Source organism: Leuresthes tenuis, unplaced genomic scaffold, assembly GCF_036924035.1.
Source record: "Leuresthes tenuis unplaced genomic scaffold, fLeuTen1.0.hap1 SCAF_14, whole genome shotgun sequence".
Lineage (NCBI taxonomy): Eukaryota > Metazoa > Chordata > Actinopteri > Atheriniformes > Atherinopsidae > Leuresthes > Leuresthes tenuis.
Window position 1 is genome coordinate 16,721,544 of NW_027325368.1, and position 22,338 is coordinate 16,743,881.

The 22,338-nt window shown below is 42.5% G+C and overlaps 4 protein-coding genes across 4 annotated transcripts; 2 read left to right on the forward strand and 2 right to left on the reverse strand.

Moving 5' to 3' along the window:
• Window positions 1–3,016: 3,016 nt before the first annotated feature.
• On the forward strand, window positions 3,017–4,334 carry LOC140268200 (fibronectin type III domain-containing protein 7-like). The gene is made up of 3 exons (XM_072362972.1): window positions 3,017–3,212; window positions 3,680–3,940; window positions 4,027–4,334. The coding sequence occupies exons 1-3, from the start codon at window positions 3,017–3,019 to the stop codon at window positions 4,332–4,334; spliced, it is 765 nt and encodes a 254-aa protein (XP_072219073.1).
• Window positions 4,335–4,385: 51 nt separating this feature from the next.
• Window positions 4,386–6,033, forward strand: LOC140269111 (uncharacterized). Its single transcript, XM_072364134.1, has 4 exons — window positions 4,386–4,660; window positions 4,813–5,049; window positions 5,133–5,186; window positions 5,412–6,033. Exons 1-4 carry the CDS (start codon window positions 4,405–4,407, stop codon window positions 5,693–5,695), a joined length of 831 nt encoding a protein of 276 aa, XP_072220235.1. The 5' UTR covers window positions 4,386–4,404; the 3' UTR covers window positions 5,696–6,033.
• Window positions 6,034–6,391: 358 nt separating this feature from the next.
• prpf38b (pre-mRNA processing factor 38B) lies at window positions 6,392–12,693 on the reverse strand. The gene is made up of 6 exons (XM_072363975.1): window positions 12,280–12,693; window positions 11,541–11,609; window positions 11,190–11,341; window positions 10,386–10,446; window positions 8,858–9,096; window positions 6,392–7,737 (listed from the first exon to the last, which is right to left on the reverse strand). Exons 1-6 carry the CDS (start codon window positions 12,487–12,489, stop codon window positions 7,059–7,061), a joined length of 1,410 nt encoding a protein of 469 aa, XP_072220076.1. The 5' UTR covers window positions 12,490–12,693; the 3' UTR covers window positions 6,392–7,058.
• A 421-nt stretch (window positions 12,694–13,114) lies between these two features.
• Window positions 13,115–20,757, reverse strand: LOC140269037 (EEIG family member 2-like). Its single transcript, XM_072364063.1, has 11 exons — window positions 20,487–20,757; window positions 19,039–19,159; window positions 18,813–18,842; window positions 18,419–18,535; window positions 18,020–18,066; window positions 16,240–16,343; window positions 15,911–16,006; window positions 15,585–15,780; window positions 15,018–15,154; window positions 14,723–14,786; window positions 13,115–14,449 (listed from the first exon to the last, which is right to left on the reverse strand). The coding sequence occupies exons 1-11, from the start codon at window positions 20,630–20,632 to the stop codon at window positions 14,407–14,409; spliced, it is 1,101 nt and encodes a 366-aa protein (XP_072220164.1). The 5' UTR covers window positions 20,633–20,757; the 3' UTR covers window positions 13,115–14,406.
• Between the last annotated feature and the right edge of the window lie 1,581 nt (window positions 20,758–22,338).

Below are 22,338 nucleotides of genomic sequence, written 5' to 3' on the forward strand. Positions count from 1 at the left end.
GCTGGGAACCCATTTTTTTTTTCTCTCTCTTGCTCTTTTCAGAGCCTTGCCAGCCTGTGATCGTTTCTGCTCAGGTGTCCTGTCAGAGCGAGGAGGTCCAGATCTCGTGGCACCAAGCAAGAGGTGTCGTGAACTATTTAGTTACAGCCACAGGGAGCCTCGGATATGTGGAGAAGCACAACACAAGCCAAACCATTCTGGCAGCCACTTTACCATGTGGACAGTACTATAATGTCACAGTGGAAGGACAGGGCAGCGAGTGTGACAGCATCCCCAGCAGTCCTGCCTTCTTCAAAACTGGTATGCCACTTGTATATCAAGTCACATGAACATTCTTTTGACTTCATGTGCTTGTTTTACCTGCAACCATCATCTCTCCACAGGACCATGTATCCCCTGGGATGTATCAACTTACTTGCAGTGTGAGTCTAACATGGGTTCTGTCAGCTGGCGCCCCAGTGATGGCGCTGAGTCATATATTGCTATAGCTACTGGCCTTGACGGCCACACCCACCAGTGTCTCACCAACACCACCTCCTGCACATGGGACGACTTGCACTGTGGAGAAGAGTACAATGTGGTGGTGAAAGCGAAGGCCGACAACTGCACCAGCCTGCCCAGCAACAGCTCCATCATACATATGGGTATGCAATGGAGAGTTTTGCCAGTTTCTAATTATTTCTGCACCTTTATTTGACAAAAATATATACATATATATATATATTTATATTACCATAAGACTTTTTTCTTTGTCATTATTTTCAGAATAATTTCTAAGAAAATTCATACAAAAATTTTTATTTGTTGCATTATATCCATCCTTTCTGTTTTCTTCCAGATCCTTGCATGCCCCAGATTTTGGCTGCTACTGTGAACTGTGACATGAAAGTGGTGTCTCTGAGCTGGGATGCCAGCAACAGTACAAATCTGTACATGGTATCAGCTCAGGCAGGAGATAGATCAGTCTTTCTCAGCACCAACATCACCACAGCTCACTTTTCTGAATTGAACTGTGGACAAAACTACAACCTCACAGTAACGCCTCACAACCATCACTGTCCAGGCAACCGCAGCGCGTCAGCATCTGTGCAGACCTGTATGTACTGTTCAAAGATGAATTTTAGAAGCAAACTGAAGATGAATGTACCCAGATATGATAGCAGACGAGAACTCAAATCAGTTTTAAATTAACTTAAATGTTTCCCTTTTTTTTTTTGTTTGCAGGGCCATGCGCACCCATGGGAATCTCTGCCACGCAGGATTGTCTCTCTAGCATCATCATGGTAACCTGGCATCCTAGCAACGGCTCAGACTACTACACGGCCACCATGCAGACAGACACGGGCATCTCAGAAATGTGCATGTCTGAAACCAGTGCATGCAGTGTTCCCGCTCTGACATGTGGGCACAACTTCTCTGTGTCGGTCACAGCTTCCAACCAGCAGTGTAACGTCACCTCCAGTCAAACCACAAGTCTGCAGTCAGGTGAGCATCAAAAAGCATTACGTTACTGTTCGCGACATTCATGCCATCTGAAAGTACTTGGGTCCTTTATTAATTTGCTTTACAAGACTTCTTTCTGACAAAATACGTTAAGGCACCTAATGGAAATACATATGAACGCATAGAATTTACCAGGGACAGCCTTAAGATGGCAAACAAGTGAATTTCGCTGTCTACTTGATGTAATGATACTTTTAGGTGCAATAATGTGAAAAGCATCTTCTTTGGGATTGTTCTAACTATCCACATAATTTCTAAATTTAAATGGTGTCATTCCACTGTGATAGATAAGTACATACATTATTGTTTCACTTTGAATCCAATATGTTGAAGTTTTTACTCACCACAGTATATTCTGTAATATCCCATGTGTTTTCTGTATTCTATCTGCAGTACCGTGTGTTCCCACTAACGTCTCGGTGGTCATGGACTGCACCAACAACTCTGCTGCTGTGTCCTGGTCTGCTAGTCGGGGTGCGGTTCAGTACTCGGTGATGGCCCTCAGTAGCCATAGCAACGACAGCTGTCAGACCTCTGATCTCAGATGTAGCCTGAGCAGCCTCACATGTGGCAACAGCTACACTCTTCAGGTTGTGGCAGCAGATGAGAGCTGCTCTAGCGTCCCCAGTCAGGTTCTTGTATTCAACTCAGGTGAGAGATTTCACACCAGTCAACAGAATACCAAATATTTTAAGAGTGAAAATCCCAGCTGAGTGATCCAATTGCCTTGATGTTCTCAGGCCCCTGCCCACCTCAGAACGTCAGTGCCCAGATCAGCTGTTTGTCAAACGACTTGAATATTTCTTGGGATGCCATTAGAGATGCTGACCACTTTTTGGTGTCATTAACTGCTGAAAACGGAGGAACTAGTGAAGTATGTAACACCACAACCACTGCGTGCTCCATCAGCAACATGACTTGTGGGAAAACATTCACCGTTCAAGTCACTTCTGTGAGAGGCGACTGTCGCAGCCAGCAGAGTCTGTCCCAGATCATCCAGTCAGGTATGAAACCTTTGAATTAAACATCGTAACTCCCTCCATCCACTCAGCCGTTCATCTCTAGATATTTTCTTCTTAGCTCCCTGCAAGCCTCAGGGAATCAGAGGCAACCTGGACTGTGTGACCAATTCTGCCCGGATCTCATGGGACTCTGCCCCTGGGGCGGACAGATACACCGTGTCCGCTGTCGGTGGAGACAGCCAGACAGCTAACTGCACCACATCCTCCAACACTACATGTGAGGTGGAAGATTTGGCCTGTGGAGTTCTTTACAACTTCACCGTCACTGCGAAAAACAGCAAGTGTGAGAGTCAGCCGAGTGCCGCCATCGAGTTGCAGACAGGTATTTCAGACATAGTGAGAGCCTCATTTTGGCTCACTTAGAATATCTTATTCATGCTACAGAGTGATGTTAATGTGATCTGTTTCCCTCTGCAGCCCCCTGCTCGCTCTCTGGTATCACCGCCTTTGCAGAGTGTCACAATTCCTCCATCCTCGTTGTGTGGCACCTTATGGAGGGGAGCGAGGGAAGCACCGTGTACACTGCCACAGCAGAGGCCAGTGACCGTACCTACCTGTCGTGCAATGGCACCGGCACCAGCTGCTACCTCTACGGAGCCCAATGTGGCCTCCGCTACACCATCATCGTAGCAGCTTCATCAGACCAGTGCAGCAGTTTAAGAAGTCCTCCGTACAGAATTAGCATGGGTATTTTTTTTTGTTGCATAAAACCTGTGGAAATCATCTTGTGATCCTTCTTGTGTGAAACAATAGTTCTCGGGAGTGAGCCTATTTCTTAGAAGTTGGTTGAGAAGATAAATGCCACTTCCCGTATCTGTTAGATAAACATGCTTCAGCTAAGAAATGGTTTGTTCATTTCAACATAAAGACCGAGTCAATAATAAATCATAACATATTCTGATTTTATTTCGTAGTGATGATACGTAATTTGATTTATTTACAACGTTGAGCTTATAAATAAAGAAGAAAAAAGCTGAAATCCTCTGTGCCAAACACATGAAACAGTCTTAGCATTTTAACAGGTGTGATATCTTTCAGGACAATCATCTTCACCAGTTGAGGTTTATGTGTTTGAACATTTTTCATTTAGTTTAGCTGTCTAAAAGAGAAAAACAGAACACATGACACTGACACGTGCCTTTCCTTCTCCACAGAGCCCTGTCCACCCAGAGCCGTGATGGTGAACGCCTCCTGCGAGGACCACAGCGCCCTGGTGTCCTGGACACCTTCTCCTGTTGCTGAAACCTACCGTGCTGTGGCTACGGCCGCGGATGGACACGAACATACTTGCAACACCAGCTCCAGCAACTGCAGCATAACAGAGCTCCACTGTGACCAGGAGTACACAGTCTTTGTGACTGCTAGTCACGAGAACTGCTCCAGCAAAGCCAGTCGGAACGTAACGCTGAACACAGGTATTTGTTCTCAGAGACAAGTAGAATATCAGTGATCAAGATAAGTAAGTATAACTTTGACTCAGAGTTACTGTTTCAATTTCCAGGTCCTTGCCAGCCAGGTGGACTCTCAGTTACTGTCCACTGCGTCAATCAGTCTGCGACTCTAACGTGGACGCCCAGCGACAGCGCTGAAGAATATTATGGCTGCGCTCAGGCTGGAAACGGAGACATGCTTTACTGTCACAGCACGACCCCCTCCTGTACTGTTCACGGCCTTGTGTGTGGAACAGTATACAATTTCTCTGTTCAGGCCTCAGATGGGACATGCAACAGCTCCTTCAGTGACCCTGTGCAGGATGGCGGAGGTATAATACCCACCCCTTACTCATCAGTAACGTTTGTTCTCGAATGAAACAGCCAATGAAAACCTCCCCCTGTCTCCCTCAGCTCCCTGCGCCCCGGATGCTGTTGAGGTGCAGCTGATGCCGATGGAGGCGCAGATCCAGGTGATGCGCTTCAGCTGGACGCAGACCACCTGTGGAGACACGGGGAACTTGCTGACTTTAACGGGAAGTCTCCTGGGAGACAGCCAGGCCATGTTCGAGCTCTCCTCCTACTGGACGAACACGACCTACTTTGAGGTTCCTCTCCCCTGCGGTTCATCCTTCGTTGCCACGCTGCAGAGCAAGAATGCTGCGGGTACAAGCCCCAAATCTGTGCCCCTCAATGGAACAACAGGTACGCCACACTCAGCCGCTGTTTAGAGCCTGTTTTACATCTAGCAGCCCAGCTGATGAGGTACCCTCATTTCACGGTGTTTGTTTTCAAAGTAAAACTGGAGAATTTAAAGCACGTGTAATAGGTTTTAATTCTCATTTCTCCCCTCCCAGCCCCTTGCCCACCATCGGGAGTGACATACGGTGGAAACAGCTCCTTTGCCACAGTGTCCTGGAACGCTTCTGTGTTTGCCTCCACATACACCGTGTATGACAACAGTGTCGCTCCAAGGGCTCAGCTGTGCAACACTACGATGCTGTCCTGCTCTCTGTCCAACATCGCTGTCAATAATCTGGTGATCACAGCCAGTAACGCAGCAGGAGAGAGTCAAGCGACCGATGCCATAGATGGTAGGAACCGATGCCGCATTTGTGTGGAAATTAGTCGACAAATGGTACTTTTTAAACAGCTAACGCGAACATTTTCTCTTTAGTGGTAACACGAGATCGCAGGAGGAGAGATCTCAGTGAACGAATGCCGGTTGATGGTAAGTTTGGACATATAAGAACAATCAGTCCATCCTTTTTAGCCTTTTTTCTATCAATCAAATATTTTATTAATTATTTTTAAGTTTTAATGGGCTTGTCCTTGATTTTAACGGTGTTTAAGAGTTAGTTTCAATATGCAGTACATAAACATTTGCGTTTACGTTCTATGTGTTCGAAAAACAAGTCGAGGATCTTGCTCACACCTCTTGCTTGTCCCCCACTAGGAAACCTCTCAGCTCCACTGCTGGACGTGAAGCAGGCCATGCCAACGGTGATTTTCCTGGAGTGGTCTCCCGTGGAGGATGCCACCTATTACAACCTGCTGATCCGGAAGCAAGGCGGCGTCGGCGACACTCAGGAACTGATGGTGTACGGAGAAAGCATGATCGTCACCGATCTGAGCCCCAACTCCACCTACTGTCTCACCGTCTTAGCGTTTTACACAGCTGCAAGTGGGCCGGAGTCGGAGCCCGTGTGTGTGCAAACGGGTCAAGGGGTCCCACAATGAATTGTAAAAACTTAACTTTAGTGGAGAAGTATGCAGGTCTTCACGCCGCCTTACTGAAATGATCATTTTTGAACAAGCGGCAGCACTTTTGAATGTCAAATTATGTTCTAGTAGAGCACAAAGAGTTTAGATTTGAAAAAGCATGGCAATGTGTTTGGGTAGACTTTCACATTTCTGCTGGTTTACCTTTACATTGCACATCTGGGCTTTAGTGTATGTTGGTCACGTCACCCAAAGCTTCATCTGTTGATGATCCAGGTGGTGAGTAGAAAAATGACCCCGTTCCACTGGAATGTGTTACATTAAATAAGATTATTGTTTACATGGGCTTTTGTTCCTTTTTCTATTATCTGGTGTAAATGCTGCATGAACCAAATTTACAGGAAAATATATATATATATATATATGGAAGTTTATAAACATAAGTATTCACTTTTTGACATTTTTAAATGTATATTTAAGATGAAGATTATTTTCACTACATTCTAATAAAACTGTCTGAATACTGTTCGGATTCCGTTTCTACATTTTTGGGGTTGAGCAATAATCTGTTAATAAAAGACTCCACATCTCCATTAATCTATAGGAAGACGTCTCCATCTATAGACGTACAGATAACAATTAAGATAAAGCTCATTTTAGATGACCGGTGTTTGAGTAGCACCGGTTTGCATATTTTCCAAAAGCAAGAGAGCATCGTTTATAAAAGTGTTTTATTAGAAAACAAAATGCAACAGAGCAATAACTCAAACACAACACAAGCAGGAATCAAGTGTGTGGTAAAAATTACCCTTTGCAGGCTGCCCTTCGGAGGATTAAAACATTCTCAGACCATCTACACACCAGTCACGGACAGAACTGTTCAGTGCCGACTGAGCCGCGCGGCTTCTTCGCTGAAGTCTCAACTCAAACCGTTCACATAAGCACTGCAACATCAATCAAATCTTAAAAAATAACTGTATTGCTTTTGTGCAGGCTGAAAAGAACTACGGTTACCCTTTATAAATTACATAAAGTATACGTCAACAGTGTGGAGCTGAGCCTTTGAGCTAGACTCTGCCCATTAATAGTGTGTAGACCGTCTCCAGACATTATGTACAAACATTTCTTTTTGGGGCAAAAAACGAGAACCATAGAAAATTAAAATGCCATCTTTGTCACTTTACAGATTTCAAGTGAGGACTAACAATGCTCTAACAGGGAGTGGGACAGCAGAAAAACAAACTGAAAGCAACGGTACATTGGCCAAACACAACAACTCCAGATGTCCAGCGCTCCTTCTCTTCGGTGAAGGCGGTTGACCACACAGTCGGATAGAGAGATGGAAGGAGAACACAGGAGTACTGCTGCTGCGAGCCCTCGTTCACTCAGTGCTCTGACTCCTTCTGCGTTCGTTGTGTTTACTGTGGTCGTTACTGGGCTCTCGCTGATGGTGGCTCTTCTCTTTGCTACGACTACGCTTGTGAGAACGCTGTTCGCCGTCTCGCTCTCTGTCCCTCTCTCTGCTGTGGCTGCGCTCCCTTTTCCTGCACTTCTCCTCTCCTCCACTTCGATGCTTCCTGTCTCGGCTCCGGCTCCGGCTCGACCTTTTGGCCCTCCTCTCCTCCCTGTGCCTGTCCCTATCATCCTTATGCCTCCGATCGTCTGCCTCCCCCCTGCTCTTCTTATCTCTGGACTTCTCCCTTTCAGTGCCTCTGTCCTTATGGTGTTCCCGCTCCTTCTTCCTGCTCCTGTCATCCCCTCCCTCTCTTTCCTTCTCCCTGCGCTCACTCCTTCTTTCTCGGCTGCCGCTGCGACTTTTTTTGCGTTCTCGGCGGTCTTGGTTTTTGTCTGCGCTACGGGATCGCCGTCTTTCCCTGTCCCCTCTGTCCCCCCTGTCCCTGTCTCGGTCCCTCTCCTTCCTCTGGCGGTCACGCTCTCTCTCCAGCTCCCGATCAAAGCTGGGGTTGTGGCGCTCTCTCTCACGGTGGTGGCTCCTGCTCCTCGACCGTTTCGGCGACCGTTTTGGTGACCTCCTGGGGCTCGGTGTCCGCCTGGGTGTCCTGGCAAAGAGAATGCATTTTAACTCTGCTAAATTAACTGTAAACGTAAACAAATCTACCTACGAAAATGGGAAATAGTTTTTCCTGACATCAATATTTCTACTTGGGCAAAAAGAAGTCACTTTTTGCATCGTGGACGTGCAAATGTGCATCGTTGTATCGATGCTCTAAGAACACAAGAGTTTGAACCAAAAATCTTGAACTTTGACCCATAGTTCTAGGAATTCTTTGTCCTCTGTACTTGGTCCATGACTCACTTAAGTACAGCGAAGCGGGGGAAGGTAACGCGGACCTCCCTCTGTTCGACAAACCGAAGTAAAATATTCAAAAAGATTTGACAGTCTTATCAGAACAGGTTAGAAACATCTTCTGTTCACTCCAGCCTTTTTAAAAGCTGTTAAATCAATTTCTGAGTTAAAAACAATAACTTTCAAACTATACTTGAGAGCCCTCGATTGAAGTGCTTTTTGAGTCACAGATTCGGCGTCTTAAACACCAAACTGCTCTTCTGCAATGTCACGCTAAAGAGTTTGTGCTTCAGCACCGCTTTGTGTCAATAAAACTGACTAACACAGCAGCTGGGCTGTAAAGCTCGGACATTTTCAGGGGTTTTAGTACTTTCGGAGGGTACTGTACGTTCACTTTAGCTGTTAAATGCAAAAGGTCCAATCTGTGGGACTTATTGGCATAAAATACAGGCTGCACACAGGTGAACACGCCCCACCTCAAGTTCAGCACGGATTAAGCTAAAAAGTGACAGCATCCCCTGGTTTAATCTTTTCCAACGCAGTGTCAATCACTTCCACATTTCTTTACCATCAGGAGAGAAGTTACGATGTTGAACGTATAAGAAACAACAGACAAAAACTGCTTTTTGCTCAAAGTTGAAAGCGGTCACCAGAGACTCTTCATGTGAATCACAACCAGATGTTCACATTTTCTCACATTTAGTAATTCTACCACTAAGGTTAGGGATAAAGCGTTGGTATGTTGGTTAAGAGAGAAATTACCATTACAAATTTTGACATGGAGGAACCAATTAACCAATCTGCACGCCCAAACTGTGCTCTGTGAGCATTCATCTAGAAACACGAACACAAAGAACCTTAAAATCTTTTACCTGGAGCGCCGCCTTTCCCCTTGTCTCCCCGACTCTGTGAATGCGGCCGCCTCCTCCTCCTGAGCCTCCTTTTGGACTATCTTGCGCGGCCTTGCCTTCATTTGCTGGTCGATTATCTTTTGGACAGGCACTGGGATCCGGGGAAACAAAGTGGAGAACCACTCCAGTTTGGTCAGGAAGGAGCGGAGCATTTCTCCGATGGTCATCACACAGCCACCTCCAGCTTTTACGTCAAGCTCCTAAAAATCAAACAGTCGGGGAAAACACAGAATAACTCAATTAGTACACATTATTAGGACACGGGGAAATTAAATTGCTTTTTCAATCTTGCCTCACATCAGACAATAATTTGTGATGACCAAGTACTGAACCTTCACCTCTGTTCATCTAGCTTAATCTCTCATATCAAATAAGCCTGATGTTACTTGTGAGAATTGTTAACAGAGGAAACTAAACTATAAATATTACAAGCCGTTTGCCTCATCTAACCTGTCTGGCAGTTCCTGGAGTCTGTATTCACAGCGTGAGCTTGAATAACCATCAAAGCAAAAAAAAAAAAAACAAAAAAAAAAAAACATTAAATTTGTAAAAACCAACCCTTTTTCCTTCAAATCGTGTTTTAAAATAGATTTCTATTTCATTTACTTTCTGATCCGCAAATGAAGGGAAGGGAGAGTGCAGCACCATAGTGCTAAAGGGGTAAAGAGACAAAGATCTACGTCCTCCTTCAGTTCCCCAAAAGCATTATGAACTCTCATGGAGGATGTTTAAAAAAAAAAAATAAATAAAAAAATAAAAAAAAGGCCCACAGTGTAAGCACAGATTGGAGCAGGTGGATAAGTGCACTCCAGTTGAAAAGATGTCAACTTTATATGGTAAAGAACAGCTGCTTTGCACTCACGCAAACCAACAGTGCTGAGATACAATTTCCAATTCACCTGCTGCACAATGGACATCTAAAGAAAAAAACAGGGGAAATAACCAGTTGGGTACGATTTTATAATGATCAATTCAAATATAACACAACAGAACAACAAAGAAGGCCTGGTTGCACAGCCTGGGACCAGATTAGATTTTTTACCAAGGCACGAAAAGTAAAACTTAGGCTAAATTTGACATTTTCTTCATAGATTGTGTGAACACTCAAATTGCCATTTATCCCAAATTTTGTTTTGTGCAACAAGTCCTGATAAAAGCCTTTAAAAAAAACAAAAAAAAAAACAGAGGGCATGCCTTAATATTACATTGACTGACAGATTTACTCAGCATCATATGTGGTACTTACCCTGAGAAAAATCAGCAGCAGAGCAGTGAGCAAGTAACCTAGCTACTCAGGCTCAGAGGACAAAAATTGGGGGACAATTAAGCCAAATGAAGGCAAAGGTGAAAAATCAGCTATGAGCATCACAATGATGGGGAGGGAAGCGGCTTTTAAAGTGTGGTAGCTGACTTTGCATTTCATAAAAGAAAAATAAAAAGAAAGAAAGACAAAGGAAACAACGTTAAATCATTACCCGGGGTGACATACCTCCTCATCATCCAGGAAACCGTCATACCACTCTAATAAATCTGCCGGGGGCTGAGTGTATCTGAGACACAAGGAAACAGAAAGCACAAATAGATCATTTGATTCAGAGAATTGTCTTCCGATGAAGCACAGATTTCTATTTCTAAACAACTAGTTTCAGTGTGAAGTCCTGGGAGGATGTTCACACACACACCACTTTTCATGATCTGCGGCACCAGCGATACAACATCATCAAACTCCTATCTTTAAATGACACTTTTAAGCCAATTTAACCCATGAACTTTGCATCTTCTACAAATATACCATTGACACCGTCTTTAAGAGGAGTATCCTCACTACTGATCCAGAGTGGAGTCTGGGAAGAAATACCGCCCCCTGCTATCAACACTGTAGTGTTTAATTTACGACGCATTCATCTGGATGCATCTGAAATATTGAAAAAGTGGGAAGCAGAGCGCATAGCAGCAGACAATGGCACCAACACTCCCTTATTATGAAATACCTGGGAGGTTACTCACTCTGTTCACTCATGGGCTCAACCAGACATTAGACATACCCACAGTTTGTGATAAGGAGCTAGCAAAGTAAGGCCCGGGAAACATCCAGTCCGACTGATACTGATACTCGCGTTTGCATCTACAGCTCTTCCAGGGAATGTCTAGAAATAAGCAGCTGAGGCTGCAGCGCTTGTGTCAAAACAGCTGTGAGAATAAAACCTTTGTCTTCCCAAACAAGAAGAAATAAAATGCCTACATATCAGAATGATAACAGTCAAATGCGTCCATCTCATGCAAAGAATCATACCTTATGTACATGAATCCAAGTGCTCTGATGTATGGAGAGTCTGTGTGAGTGATCAGACCCATCAGCTGTTTGCGAGTAAGCTTGAGAGTAAACAGTTTGTATAGAAGACAGAAAGCTGTAGATACAATCCCACCAGTCCCAACTCCACGCACCTACCACAGATAAAGAGGAAAATATTTTAAATAAAAAAAATCACTGCACGTCATCTACAGCTAATATTTGATAACACGTGACGACTCGCCACCGGCACTGCGATACAATAGTTTCCACATTATTTAATCTACAAATATTCCTCCACATCAGTAAAGAAATGTAGAGGGGGAATATAAAAATCACGTACTTCTCACTTACCCCTCCGCACATTCCAGTCTGGCCTGCGGTCTTTCGGCTTCCTTTTTCCCAGGGCTCAGCATGTGTGACCTGTAGGCACACGGAGAACATTAAATACATTCCCACACAGTCTGATCAAACCCGAGACAAAACTATAAACTTTGAGGAATGTGCTTTTACTCCTGATATTTCATAACAAGACTTTAGAAACCCCCACCCATCTCTAATGAAGACACAATTTAACATGCCTCCTGAATGCTACAATTAACAGAACATTCTGACGTGATACTGTCTTCCAACTAGGTCTAAATAAACTTAACATAATGTTTAACAAAGGCAGATTACAGAACGAGCCTATAGAGAATAGGCATGGGGGGGTTCAGGTCCCCTGATATACCCAAGAAAGATAAAGACTGGCCAAAGACGCACAATACAACTAACAGAAGATGTAAATATATATATATATATTTATACACAAATAAAACTATGGCCACTTATTTTCATCTAACTTCGTACAGCTCAGTCGTTGCTATTCAGAAATTACTGACAAAACATTACACAGATTTCTGGACAAAAATCACACTCCGAGCTGACATCTTCCCTAGTTGTATGCCTAAAATTGTTGTATGCGCCACTTAATTACAGTTTTGCTTGTTACTTGACTACCGCTGTACGTTGCTACCACAATAAACCCATTTAGACTAGTAATGGTTACCTAATAGCATGCGTGCTGGTTAGCACTTGCTAATGTTGGCCTTACCTTGAAATAGATTTCGTCCACTACTTCGTGGTAAGTCTTTAACTCATAAAGCTGAACTTTGAAATACGGCGAGGAAAGCACATTGGTTAGAATCATTGGGTTGAGGTTCATAGTCTTTTCGTTGCCCCATAGGGGCAATACGTTTCCATGTTTTCCTGATGTAGGCTTGCTAACGGCCTGTGTTGGTAGCTGGTTTCCGACATTAGCCATCTTAGCTAAATCCCACGCCGCGAAGCTTAGTTTACCGTTAACGTATTTCCAGCTACAGAGCCATCGGTAATAGACAGCTAAATGTCAGTTGGTAACAAATTTCTTCGCTTAGTTTATGCGAAGTTGTGATTAAAATGTTGATAAGAACTTCCCGCCGCCGTTTTAGCTAAAGTGCTACTGCGAGGTACTACCGGAACTGGAACGTTACTGATACACTGTGAACGCCTGGTGCCGCGCGGCCGCAGCTACGTCAACACGGTGGATACTTGTTGTCGAAAATAAAAGCACGTAAGCACACTCCAGTGGTCTAAATTGTTTTCGCTGTGTAAATGTCAATACAAGTACGGCACGACTGATTCTGCCTTCCATTGCCATACAAAAAACATACACATTCACAGGAAAAAACCCTAACTTTTATGCTTCTCATATCGGTAAATACTTACTTTGAAGTTTACTTTCTAAAACAGGAAATGGTAATGTCTAACTTGTTATGGATGCTTCTATAGTTTATGCAACTGTTTCAAGTCAGTTTCTTTTTAGATTTTTAATTGCGTTAGCAGAAAAGAAGAATCCGAAAACATTCCGTTACCTTGAGAACATGACATAAAAATGATCCCCGACTCGCTTTCGTAACGGAACTTTTTTTAATTAAAAGATCTGGCAATCGATAGACATACAGATCGTTTCAACATTTGGAACGTAGTGTACAAACTATATGTATTTGACATCATGTGGGACAAATACACATTTTTATAACTTTTACACTCAACTTAGGCACTTTGGGAAAAAAAAATAGAGGTAAAAATAAGGCCATTACTTTACATTTTATAAAAGCCACCCATTTAAATACATAGATATGTTATATTACAATATATCATATTATATTATGTATTATATACACACAAAGAACATATAATTCATTCAGGAACAAAATGTACAAACTTCATGGTGCTTTATATGCTCGTGTCCACTTTCATTATCTGGTGAACATTCATTGCTTTTCCAAAACTATGCATTCATTCTCCATATCAGCTTCTAAATGCAGGTTGGGATACACCCTGGACAGGTTGGCAGTCTTGGAGGTGACAGCACTAACCATCACAACACCATGAACACTTAACATTAGTTAACTTAACAGTACTATAACCCACTGTCGGTTGTCAGTTTTCTATTCCTTTAAATATATAGGGCTACAGGACAATGCCCCCCTCCACTCATTCATTATATCCTAAATTGTCTTAGGATTAGAGAGGGTGACTTGTAGTTGTCTCTTCATACATAAAAAATTTCCACCATTTGGAAGTTTACGTAAAAAAAAAAGAAGAAAAAACCCCACAAACACCTGTTAAAAACAGACGTTATTTCTGAAACAGTTGCACTTTCGAACCTTTTGTCAGTAAAATTGATCACAACCTACTTTTAGTAGTAAAAATACAAAAAACAAACTGGTACAAAATGTCCTTTCAGTACAGAAAGTTTTGCTTTCTTGCAAAGAAACGGCTGCCGAGCTGTGCCACAGTGGGTGGATGGACATGTGGGACACACATTTGTACTTTTCAAATGGTCCCACAGAACGAGAGTGCAGAATACATGCACTCCGGATCCGATGTCCTCACAGAGTACAAGAAGACCAGCAGAGATGTCTGTAAACCAGTTATCTCAGTCCATAAAAATCTTTTCATTAATTGGCCTTCAGCTCCCCCTTTTGAACACTAGGGGGGAGTCATGGCCAACAAATGCTTTAAGTCCTATGGGGAGGCATTGCATAAGAGAAATAAAATCTCTTGGGGTGAAATGGGAGAAAGCTTTTCTTTTTTTTTCTTTTTTTTTTACAACACATCCACAGCTCATTCTTGTGGCCCCTGCATCCGAAAAACTGAAGAGTCCCTCTTGTGTCGGACACGTGCTTCTTAAAGCCTACCGCTTGATCACCACCTGCTCAAAGACTCCAGTCACAACCCTGAAAGAGAATACCACAATGTGTTACATGGCAGGAAACGAGGGCTGTTATCTGATCTTACTGAGTTGCATTCTTTTATATGCACAGCTAACATGTTGAGGAATTTTCATCATAAAAACCTAAATGTTAGACATCCAATGTAAAGAATATCATGTGTTTATGACAATGATTCCTTATCAGAATTATTTCATATTCATCTAGTATAGCTGCAATTCTCCATATTTGTAGTCAATGCCTGCTTTCTGACACCCACAGTTACATAATCACACCCACCTCGTGTGCTGGCTTCCCAAGGCTGTACTCCCACCAGGACCAACAAACAAGCTGAGCCCCTCCTCTGCAGCAACACACATGTACACACATTAGAAATAAGAAAACTAACATCCATTTCACATAGTCACCCGACTCTCAATTTGTGGGGTTTTATAGATGAGCAACAATTGATCACCGCAGAATTTGGACAGAGTCCTAAGAGGCATTACGCGACTGTATTGCAACGCCTAAAAGTAATTTGATCTCATCATCAAGATGCTGGGCAGCTTTCCACACCAGGATTAGGTGTACACACCCTCTGCGCTGGAATCCAAGAGGCCATGGCTGAAATCCTGGCCTTGGAGGATTTTCTCTATTATGTCATCAGCGTCCACCCTGGTGGCATCGACTCTCTTCAGCTGATTCTCCACCGAGTTCTGCTTCACTGGGTGTCTAATGGAGAAAGAACAAGTATCTTCCTCATTCAAAGACAAGACGGATACTAAAATAATACACAAGGTCCAAATGCAAACATTTAGATAATGCGATCGTGAAAAAGGAGGCGAGGGAAATAATTGGTTTGTTGTTAAATATAAACAATAAAACTAAACAAACAAAAAAGTGTTTTTAAGAGTTATTATAATGACATGCAATATTATGTAAATCCTGTTCAACTTGACAAACCACAGTCATTTTCTTCTTTCTTGCAACAGCTTGCTCTTGGTTGATGATTTATGTAGCATCTGCATGTCTGAGCAACATATTGTGGCAATTCTATACTTTAGTGGATCAAAACATCTTTTCCCCCTTTTAGAAAACCTCTTTAAGTCAGAAAACTGGCAATGACATACTTTTATAGGCCAAGACTGACTGTGACTGTTACCTTAAAACCTTGGTCGGGGTGGAGGGCTTTTCACAAACACGATGACAAGATGCAGACACTGTGGGAGTGGGCCTGCTCTCCTTCTCCCCCTGCTGATCGCTGGGCCCGATGCTGCTGATGCCTGTGGAGGCAGAACCTCCTGAACTGCTTCGCCGGTGGCTCAGATCCGTTAAACTGGAGTGGTCTGAACTATAACCTAGAGGACAGGAGAGAGAAAAAAAAAGGCACCATGTGAGAGGAGATATTTGTTATTTGTACAGTAAATATAAGAAATGTTATATAGTTGTCTTTGATTAAAGGAAATAAACATCCATCACTGCTCGCACCTGAAATTTTTGACAGTTGACTTGTATAGCTGGAATTTCTGGAGTGACTGTATGCGGTCAGCTCCTCTGGGACTGACATGGACTTTCTCGGGGTCTCTGCAAAAAATAAAAAATAAATAAAATAAATTTAAAAAAAGAGAGAGAAAAAAGGTATGACAAATAAGTAAAATCACACAATATACAATTAATGTATAGTGGCAGTTAAACTGTGCTGATGCTCTAGAGGATTTGCTATTTATTTCATTATCCTTTATTTTCTTGAATATCAAAATTAAATTGGAGTAAAGAGATAGCTCATTATTTAAGCCACAGAATGTTTGTATGCATACCAGCGACAAAGTGAGATATTAGCATGTCTCCTCCTTTTCTGTCCTCAAGGAGATGCTCCGCTTCAGCATGTGGGATTCCCACAGTCATGGCTGTAGATGGTGGACTAAAGGAGACACATGAACCGGCCAGGATAAAGGTCAGTGTCTAAAGTATCACAGAGGATAACTGGAAAAAGTCCTCATTCAGTGACTTCATGGGTGTAAACCTCCACCAACAGGTAAAGTTGCAGGCTGAAACTACTACTACACGATGAATTAAATATATGACATGCATCAATTTGGCCAGAAAAGCTAAGTCTAACAAAAGTTATGTAATTGCACAAATAGTCAACACTTAAAACATTAGTGTTGCTGAAAAGAAGCTACAGGTTCTAAAACATCCCTGAATCTCTCTACAGTTTGAAAGTGGGCACCTGAGGCAAGTATCCAACCAAATGTGAAATATTGTCTCAAATCTCTCAGATGAAAAGCCCTCTCTAGTGCAAGTGTTTAGTTTGTCCATTCAGGGCTACTATAGAAACACGGCACTGCAACATGGTCGAGTCCATGGAAGAGCAACCACTCCCTGTGTTTGATACAATGTTCTGATGGTAAACATGCACCAAGGAAGACTGAACTATGAACATTACATTTCACTTCTGCAAATAGATCTTTAAGCGCTAATGAATCAAACAAATGTCGGGGTTTAATGAGATATACGCCCTCTGCTTTGTGTAATACTGCAACAAGCACGCTGCACTTATTTTTGCTCACTTTCGCTCCATGTGCATTGAACCAGCCACAGATCTTTTTCTCAACAGACAATATGGCTGATCACAGCAGGAAAAGCGGAAAAAGGAATTGATCATTAACAACTGCATTCCATTTAAGTGAACTCACCAAAGGGTCCTGGTTCAATACATGCTACACATTTACTATAGCAGCTTACTGGGACTGCTGATGAATCTGAGCTAAAATGTGTTCAACGGTTGCTTTTCCCCTCAAGTCAAAAGGAAACTCCCATTCACTGCTACTGAAATGCTACATGAAACACAAGCATGAAGGCAGGGGCACACTAGTGTTAATAAGAAAAAAAGGGAAGGAGGAAAGAAAGAAATGGTGTGTCATCTTGGCACTCATGTACTATTGTAAACCCTTCACACACAATGAGTAACACTGTGTGGGATGAATGACTAAACTTTAGGCGTTTCCAAGGCAGCAGGCTGTATATTATCACAATAAACAAGAACTGAATGACAGTTGGAACGGTGAAAAATACAGACGAAGACTTGTGTCGGATGTAGAAAGTGTACCATTTGAACATGGAACTAGCTTTGCCAGGCTTGTGGCCTTATAACATATCATTTTGTGAGAGACTGTTTAAGATATAGCTCTTGAATTTCCTCCAAATATGACCTCTGAGCTGATCCCATTTCAATTGTTTCACATCACTGAGGTTGGGTAGCTTTATGTCTAGGTGTGATTTATGATAGGGTAAATTTTAGATAAGATCTCAGCTACAAAGCTGCCGCTTGTAACATTAAACTAACATAAAACTGTGCGTGCCTGTAATATCCGACAAGTGAGGGCACGTCTTCAGCTTGGTGACAGACAGGATGTGAAGAAAGCACTCTCTATTGTGGTTAGATGCAGACTTTTGTACCCGAGGGACATGCACTCTCCAACAGTCAACCACGACTACAAAACCCAGAACAGACAAGTAAATATATCCTTAGTTTCTAAATGAGTTGGAATTCAGACTTGAAATAAACTGTTCAACAGGGTCAAGAAGAGGGCTTACGTTTTAAAGCAGGGGTCTCCAGACATAAGTTGGGTGGTGATTACAACCTGAAACAGGGACAAGAAAAGGAAGATTTTCAGGTTTTAGGCTTACAAGCAACTTTATTTGCGAGTCACAAAAAGAGTCAATTATCCTGTGTAGTGTGGTTTCGTAAAGCTCCTGCAGATATTTTGAGGCCCAAATATCTCATAACTTGCCTCATAACAAATGCCTCATAACTTTACAGGCTCTGACATGTCTAATGTGTTATGTCATACTTCAAACTTTCTCCAACAGAAGAGCATCTTCAGAAGAACTGGTGGCATTACATAAGGGCAAGAAGACCGTGGAAGGCTGGGAAATCTGCTTATACACGTCTTTTGCTGCTGTACACAGCAATGTGCTCATTAACTAGCATACCTTGAGAATTGAGTTGTCTTGTCTGGTGTTCTTCGTGTCATATCCTTCAAGGAGACACCGTCGCACAGTGCTGCCGGAGCCAGCAAACTCGGACAGGTTCAGGTCAGCAAAGCCCAGCTGTACGACAAAGGACATTCAGTGCTTGGGAACTCAAACAATTGCTTTTTTTTCACTCACCATTAAAGTTATTGGTTAACATGGCTCAGGCTTTGTCTCCTAAACCTTTTAACTCAGTAACCAAAGGTGAGAAGGAGTAACAAAACCCCTCATCTAAATAAAGAGCCCTCTGAGAGCACTTGAGAGTTAACTGTTATCATATATGCTTTTCTAGAACACCAACACATCTTTTGTTCTAAAGCTGCTTTGTTCACAGGCTTGAGAGGAGAGGCGTTACCTTTGCAAAAGTTTTCCCGCCCTTCAGCTCCTGAAATTGAAGAAAAAAATAGCAATTAAGAGAATGTGCGATCGTAGCTTGTATTTGAAGCTTGTCTTTAAAACAGAACACTCGCCATTTCCTATCACACATACACCAGCCACCATTTCCTGCTATGGAAAACTGCTGCGGTGCGTTTTTGTTGCGTTAGTGAAGCAGAACTTGACTGCAGAAAAAAAGTCCTTACCTTGCGCACAGAAACTCGGCACAGGCAGGGGTCTAGCACGCCCGTCCCAGCATTGGCACTCATCTTGCACATGATAGAGAACCTCTTCTTCCAGTGCACACAGTTGGCTTGGACAGGCTCCCTGTGAGACAGTCACATGTGCAAACACGTTTTATTTAGAAATCAAAACCCACAGGCGAGCTGAACTCTGGCAAAGTAGATATTAAGCAAAAATCTCCCACATCTATGTCAGTTATTGTCAGAGTGTGAGGGGAAGATGTGCACCAGATTATCAAGAGTAAGGAGGGAACATGTTTGGCCTGTGAAATGAAGCATCAACCTTGCTTTTTGCTTCAAGTAATTCCAGTAAAGCGCTGTTGGGTGATTCATCTAAATATACACTAACCCATATACACTAACCCTTTCTGCGTGAAGTTAACATGTTCTTCCCGTGGCTTTTTATATGTCCAATTCTGAATAGCACATACAGTAAGCTTGAGTGGGAGTAGTTGCCCGTCTCTCTGTCTTATTGATGTGATGGACAAGTGGCCTGCCCAGTGTAAACACTGCTTCTCGCCAAATGTGAATTGGGATAGGGTACAGCAACAAAAAAAACTCGATTTAAATTTTTTTCAGATGGAAATGAAAGTTGCAGTAATTGCTTTAGGATCGATAAAAACTTTTTTTTTTTTTAAATTAACCAATTAACCGGCGGGGCATATATACACAAGTGGCGAAACTGGTTGAAGCAGGATATAACTAAGAGGTGTTGACGTTTTCTTTAGGGGAAGATATGTGGAAAGGAAAATTAAGTTTATCTGCGTCCGTTTTCCCAGAATGATTTGAGCACAAGTAGCTATATCCCGAAGTCTCATGTTCCTCGACAGCGGAAGGACTTTTAATTATTCACCATTTTATTTGCGGTTTGTTTTTGGTCGTCGTTGTGATAAATGATAAATGTACAAAAAGTCCTCATTAACCTCAGTGTACAACATGAAAAAGTCCTTTTCCATTAAAAAATATCTTCCATTTACTGTCATTGTCGCTGTTAACTTGCCACCGTGGACTGAAATAGCCGCTCTGGTAAATGCCAACACTACCCTCTACAAGTAGTTGCTTAGCAACTGCTTTAGTCAACGGCAACCGAAGTTTACCGAAAAAGTATATGACCTCTATCGCATAAGAAAAGCTCCATTTGAACTGATATAAACTCCGTTCAAGTTAAAATCGCGTTAAATCTCAGCACACTGGGTTTTATCGCCTCCAAGCAGGAAAGTGTCCAACTAGCGCCGGTAAGTTGCCCTGTTGTACACCCCAACGTAATGCTGTTGTCCGTTAAGCAGCAACACCGTTCCAACAAATGATAAGCGGGTGTCAGAAGTCAGCCGATAAAAGTCTCAAAACTGCTCAAAAGTTTCGCTGGAGTCTGAGCTAACCGTGTTCGAGCTATAAATAGAGGAATATCTTACCGAGACGACTCCTCGGCAAAGCCTCCGTTTAAGAGTCTCACTTTACAAAACAAAACTCCGTTCACGAAGGGAACCGACGACAATTCCTCCAAGTCAAAGTCTACTTTGAATTTAAACCTCTTTTTCTTCATCAGAATGAAAGACATAATGTTTGGCTGCGACACGGTAAGGCTTGGCCGAAGAAGAGGCGTTCAAACACGGCCGGGGAAGCAGGGGGCTTTCAGTCTGGTGCTGCTGTCAGCTGCTGCTGCTGCTGCTGCTGTGCGGCGCTGCAGACACGACTCAAAGTTCAAACCCCTTCTTTCCCACCCACTGAAAAACAGAGTGCGTGACGTGGGGGGAACTCCGCGGTTTAATTGGACAGCCGGGTGCAAAAAAAAAAAGACGTCAGGTCAGATTTTCAGGTAGTTCATTTCAGATGAGTCTCATTAGAAGTCATTCAAAACGCCTACTAAAAGGAGAGATGACTCGTTCTGCTCCTCGTTAATGCAGCCATGAGGCTTTATTCATGTGATCACAAAATGAGAAGTCACACGTGTCAGAATATCCCATTTCAGTAGTCATATGATAAAACAAGAAATGCATAAATCTGTGAACGGAAAAAAAATCCACGCCACAGCTTCTCAACAACCACGAATGCTGCTGCTGCTGAATTCATTGAGCAAAGGCTCCCCCTGAATTTATACCGTTTATCTTTCTGAATCTCATTTCTGTCTGTTTTTATTTCATGAAGGGGTATTTATTCTTCAGTACAACTATTCAGACAATGTGCTTAAAACAGCCATATATATGTCCCATATTGGCATTTCAGAGTGCATACAGTTGGCTGCGCAAAGGTCTGAAGCCAGCCTTCACTTCTTTGCTTTCTTTTTTATTTCAAGGAGCCACAATTTATGGTCATCTTTTAAGATGGTCAAGAACAATGATACTCCAGGCTTTCCGAAAGTCAAAAGTTTTCAGAAAGTTCAAGCTTTTCTTTGAACATTGTTTTTTTTTATTACTAATTTTGGTCCAGTGTTTGTACCTGGCTGCATTTTGTGCTTGTTAAACCACTAAAAACTGACCTATGAATCATTAACGCATAATAAAGGTCTTGTCTAGGAATAATTATACTCTGTGTTAAATAATTTAACACAGAGTAGATTTTTAATGGTATCTCACCAGCCACCATTTATTTGGTTGCATCTATTATAATGCTATAAGGCACAGTCTGACAAGGCATAAAAAAAGGCATTTTTGCTCAAACAAGGTGACTTCCCAAATAACCTTTAGTCCAAACCCGGGCATATCTCTGCATGACACGCTGTGTGTCCTCATAAAGATCTGAGAAAACAAGACAAGTTGAAGGCAAACAATAGATATGGTCTGCAGCAGATGAACATTATCTGAAAATAATATTCTTAAGAAAGAAACAGGAAAAAAAAAACAACAAAGACCAGACGAGTGAGTTCAGGCTGTGTTGGAAAAATAAGGGCATTCATACCAATTACTGACTTTCAATTATTAATACAGTTTTACTCTAATTTACTTTAAATGAGCTGACGTTTGTACGTAGCTTATTGCCATGCCAAGCAGTACGGAAAGGAAAAGGGGTGCCACAAGACTTTTACACAGTACTGTTGATACGCGATTCAATTCAATTCTCAGTTTGTTTCATATTCTCAGAGGGTTCCATAGCAATAAGAAATGAATGATAATAATAGCATCCTTTGAATCAACACAGGTAAATCATAATGTTACGTACATGCTGCCTCATGCAGTGTTTTTCTAAGTCTGGATGAGCGGTGAGAGCAGTTCTTCTTGGCTTAAACCCTCAGTGATGCTGCACTCTGACTCAGCCAACCTTTGATGT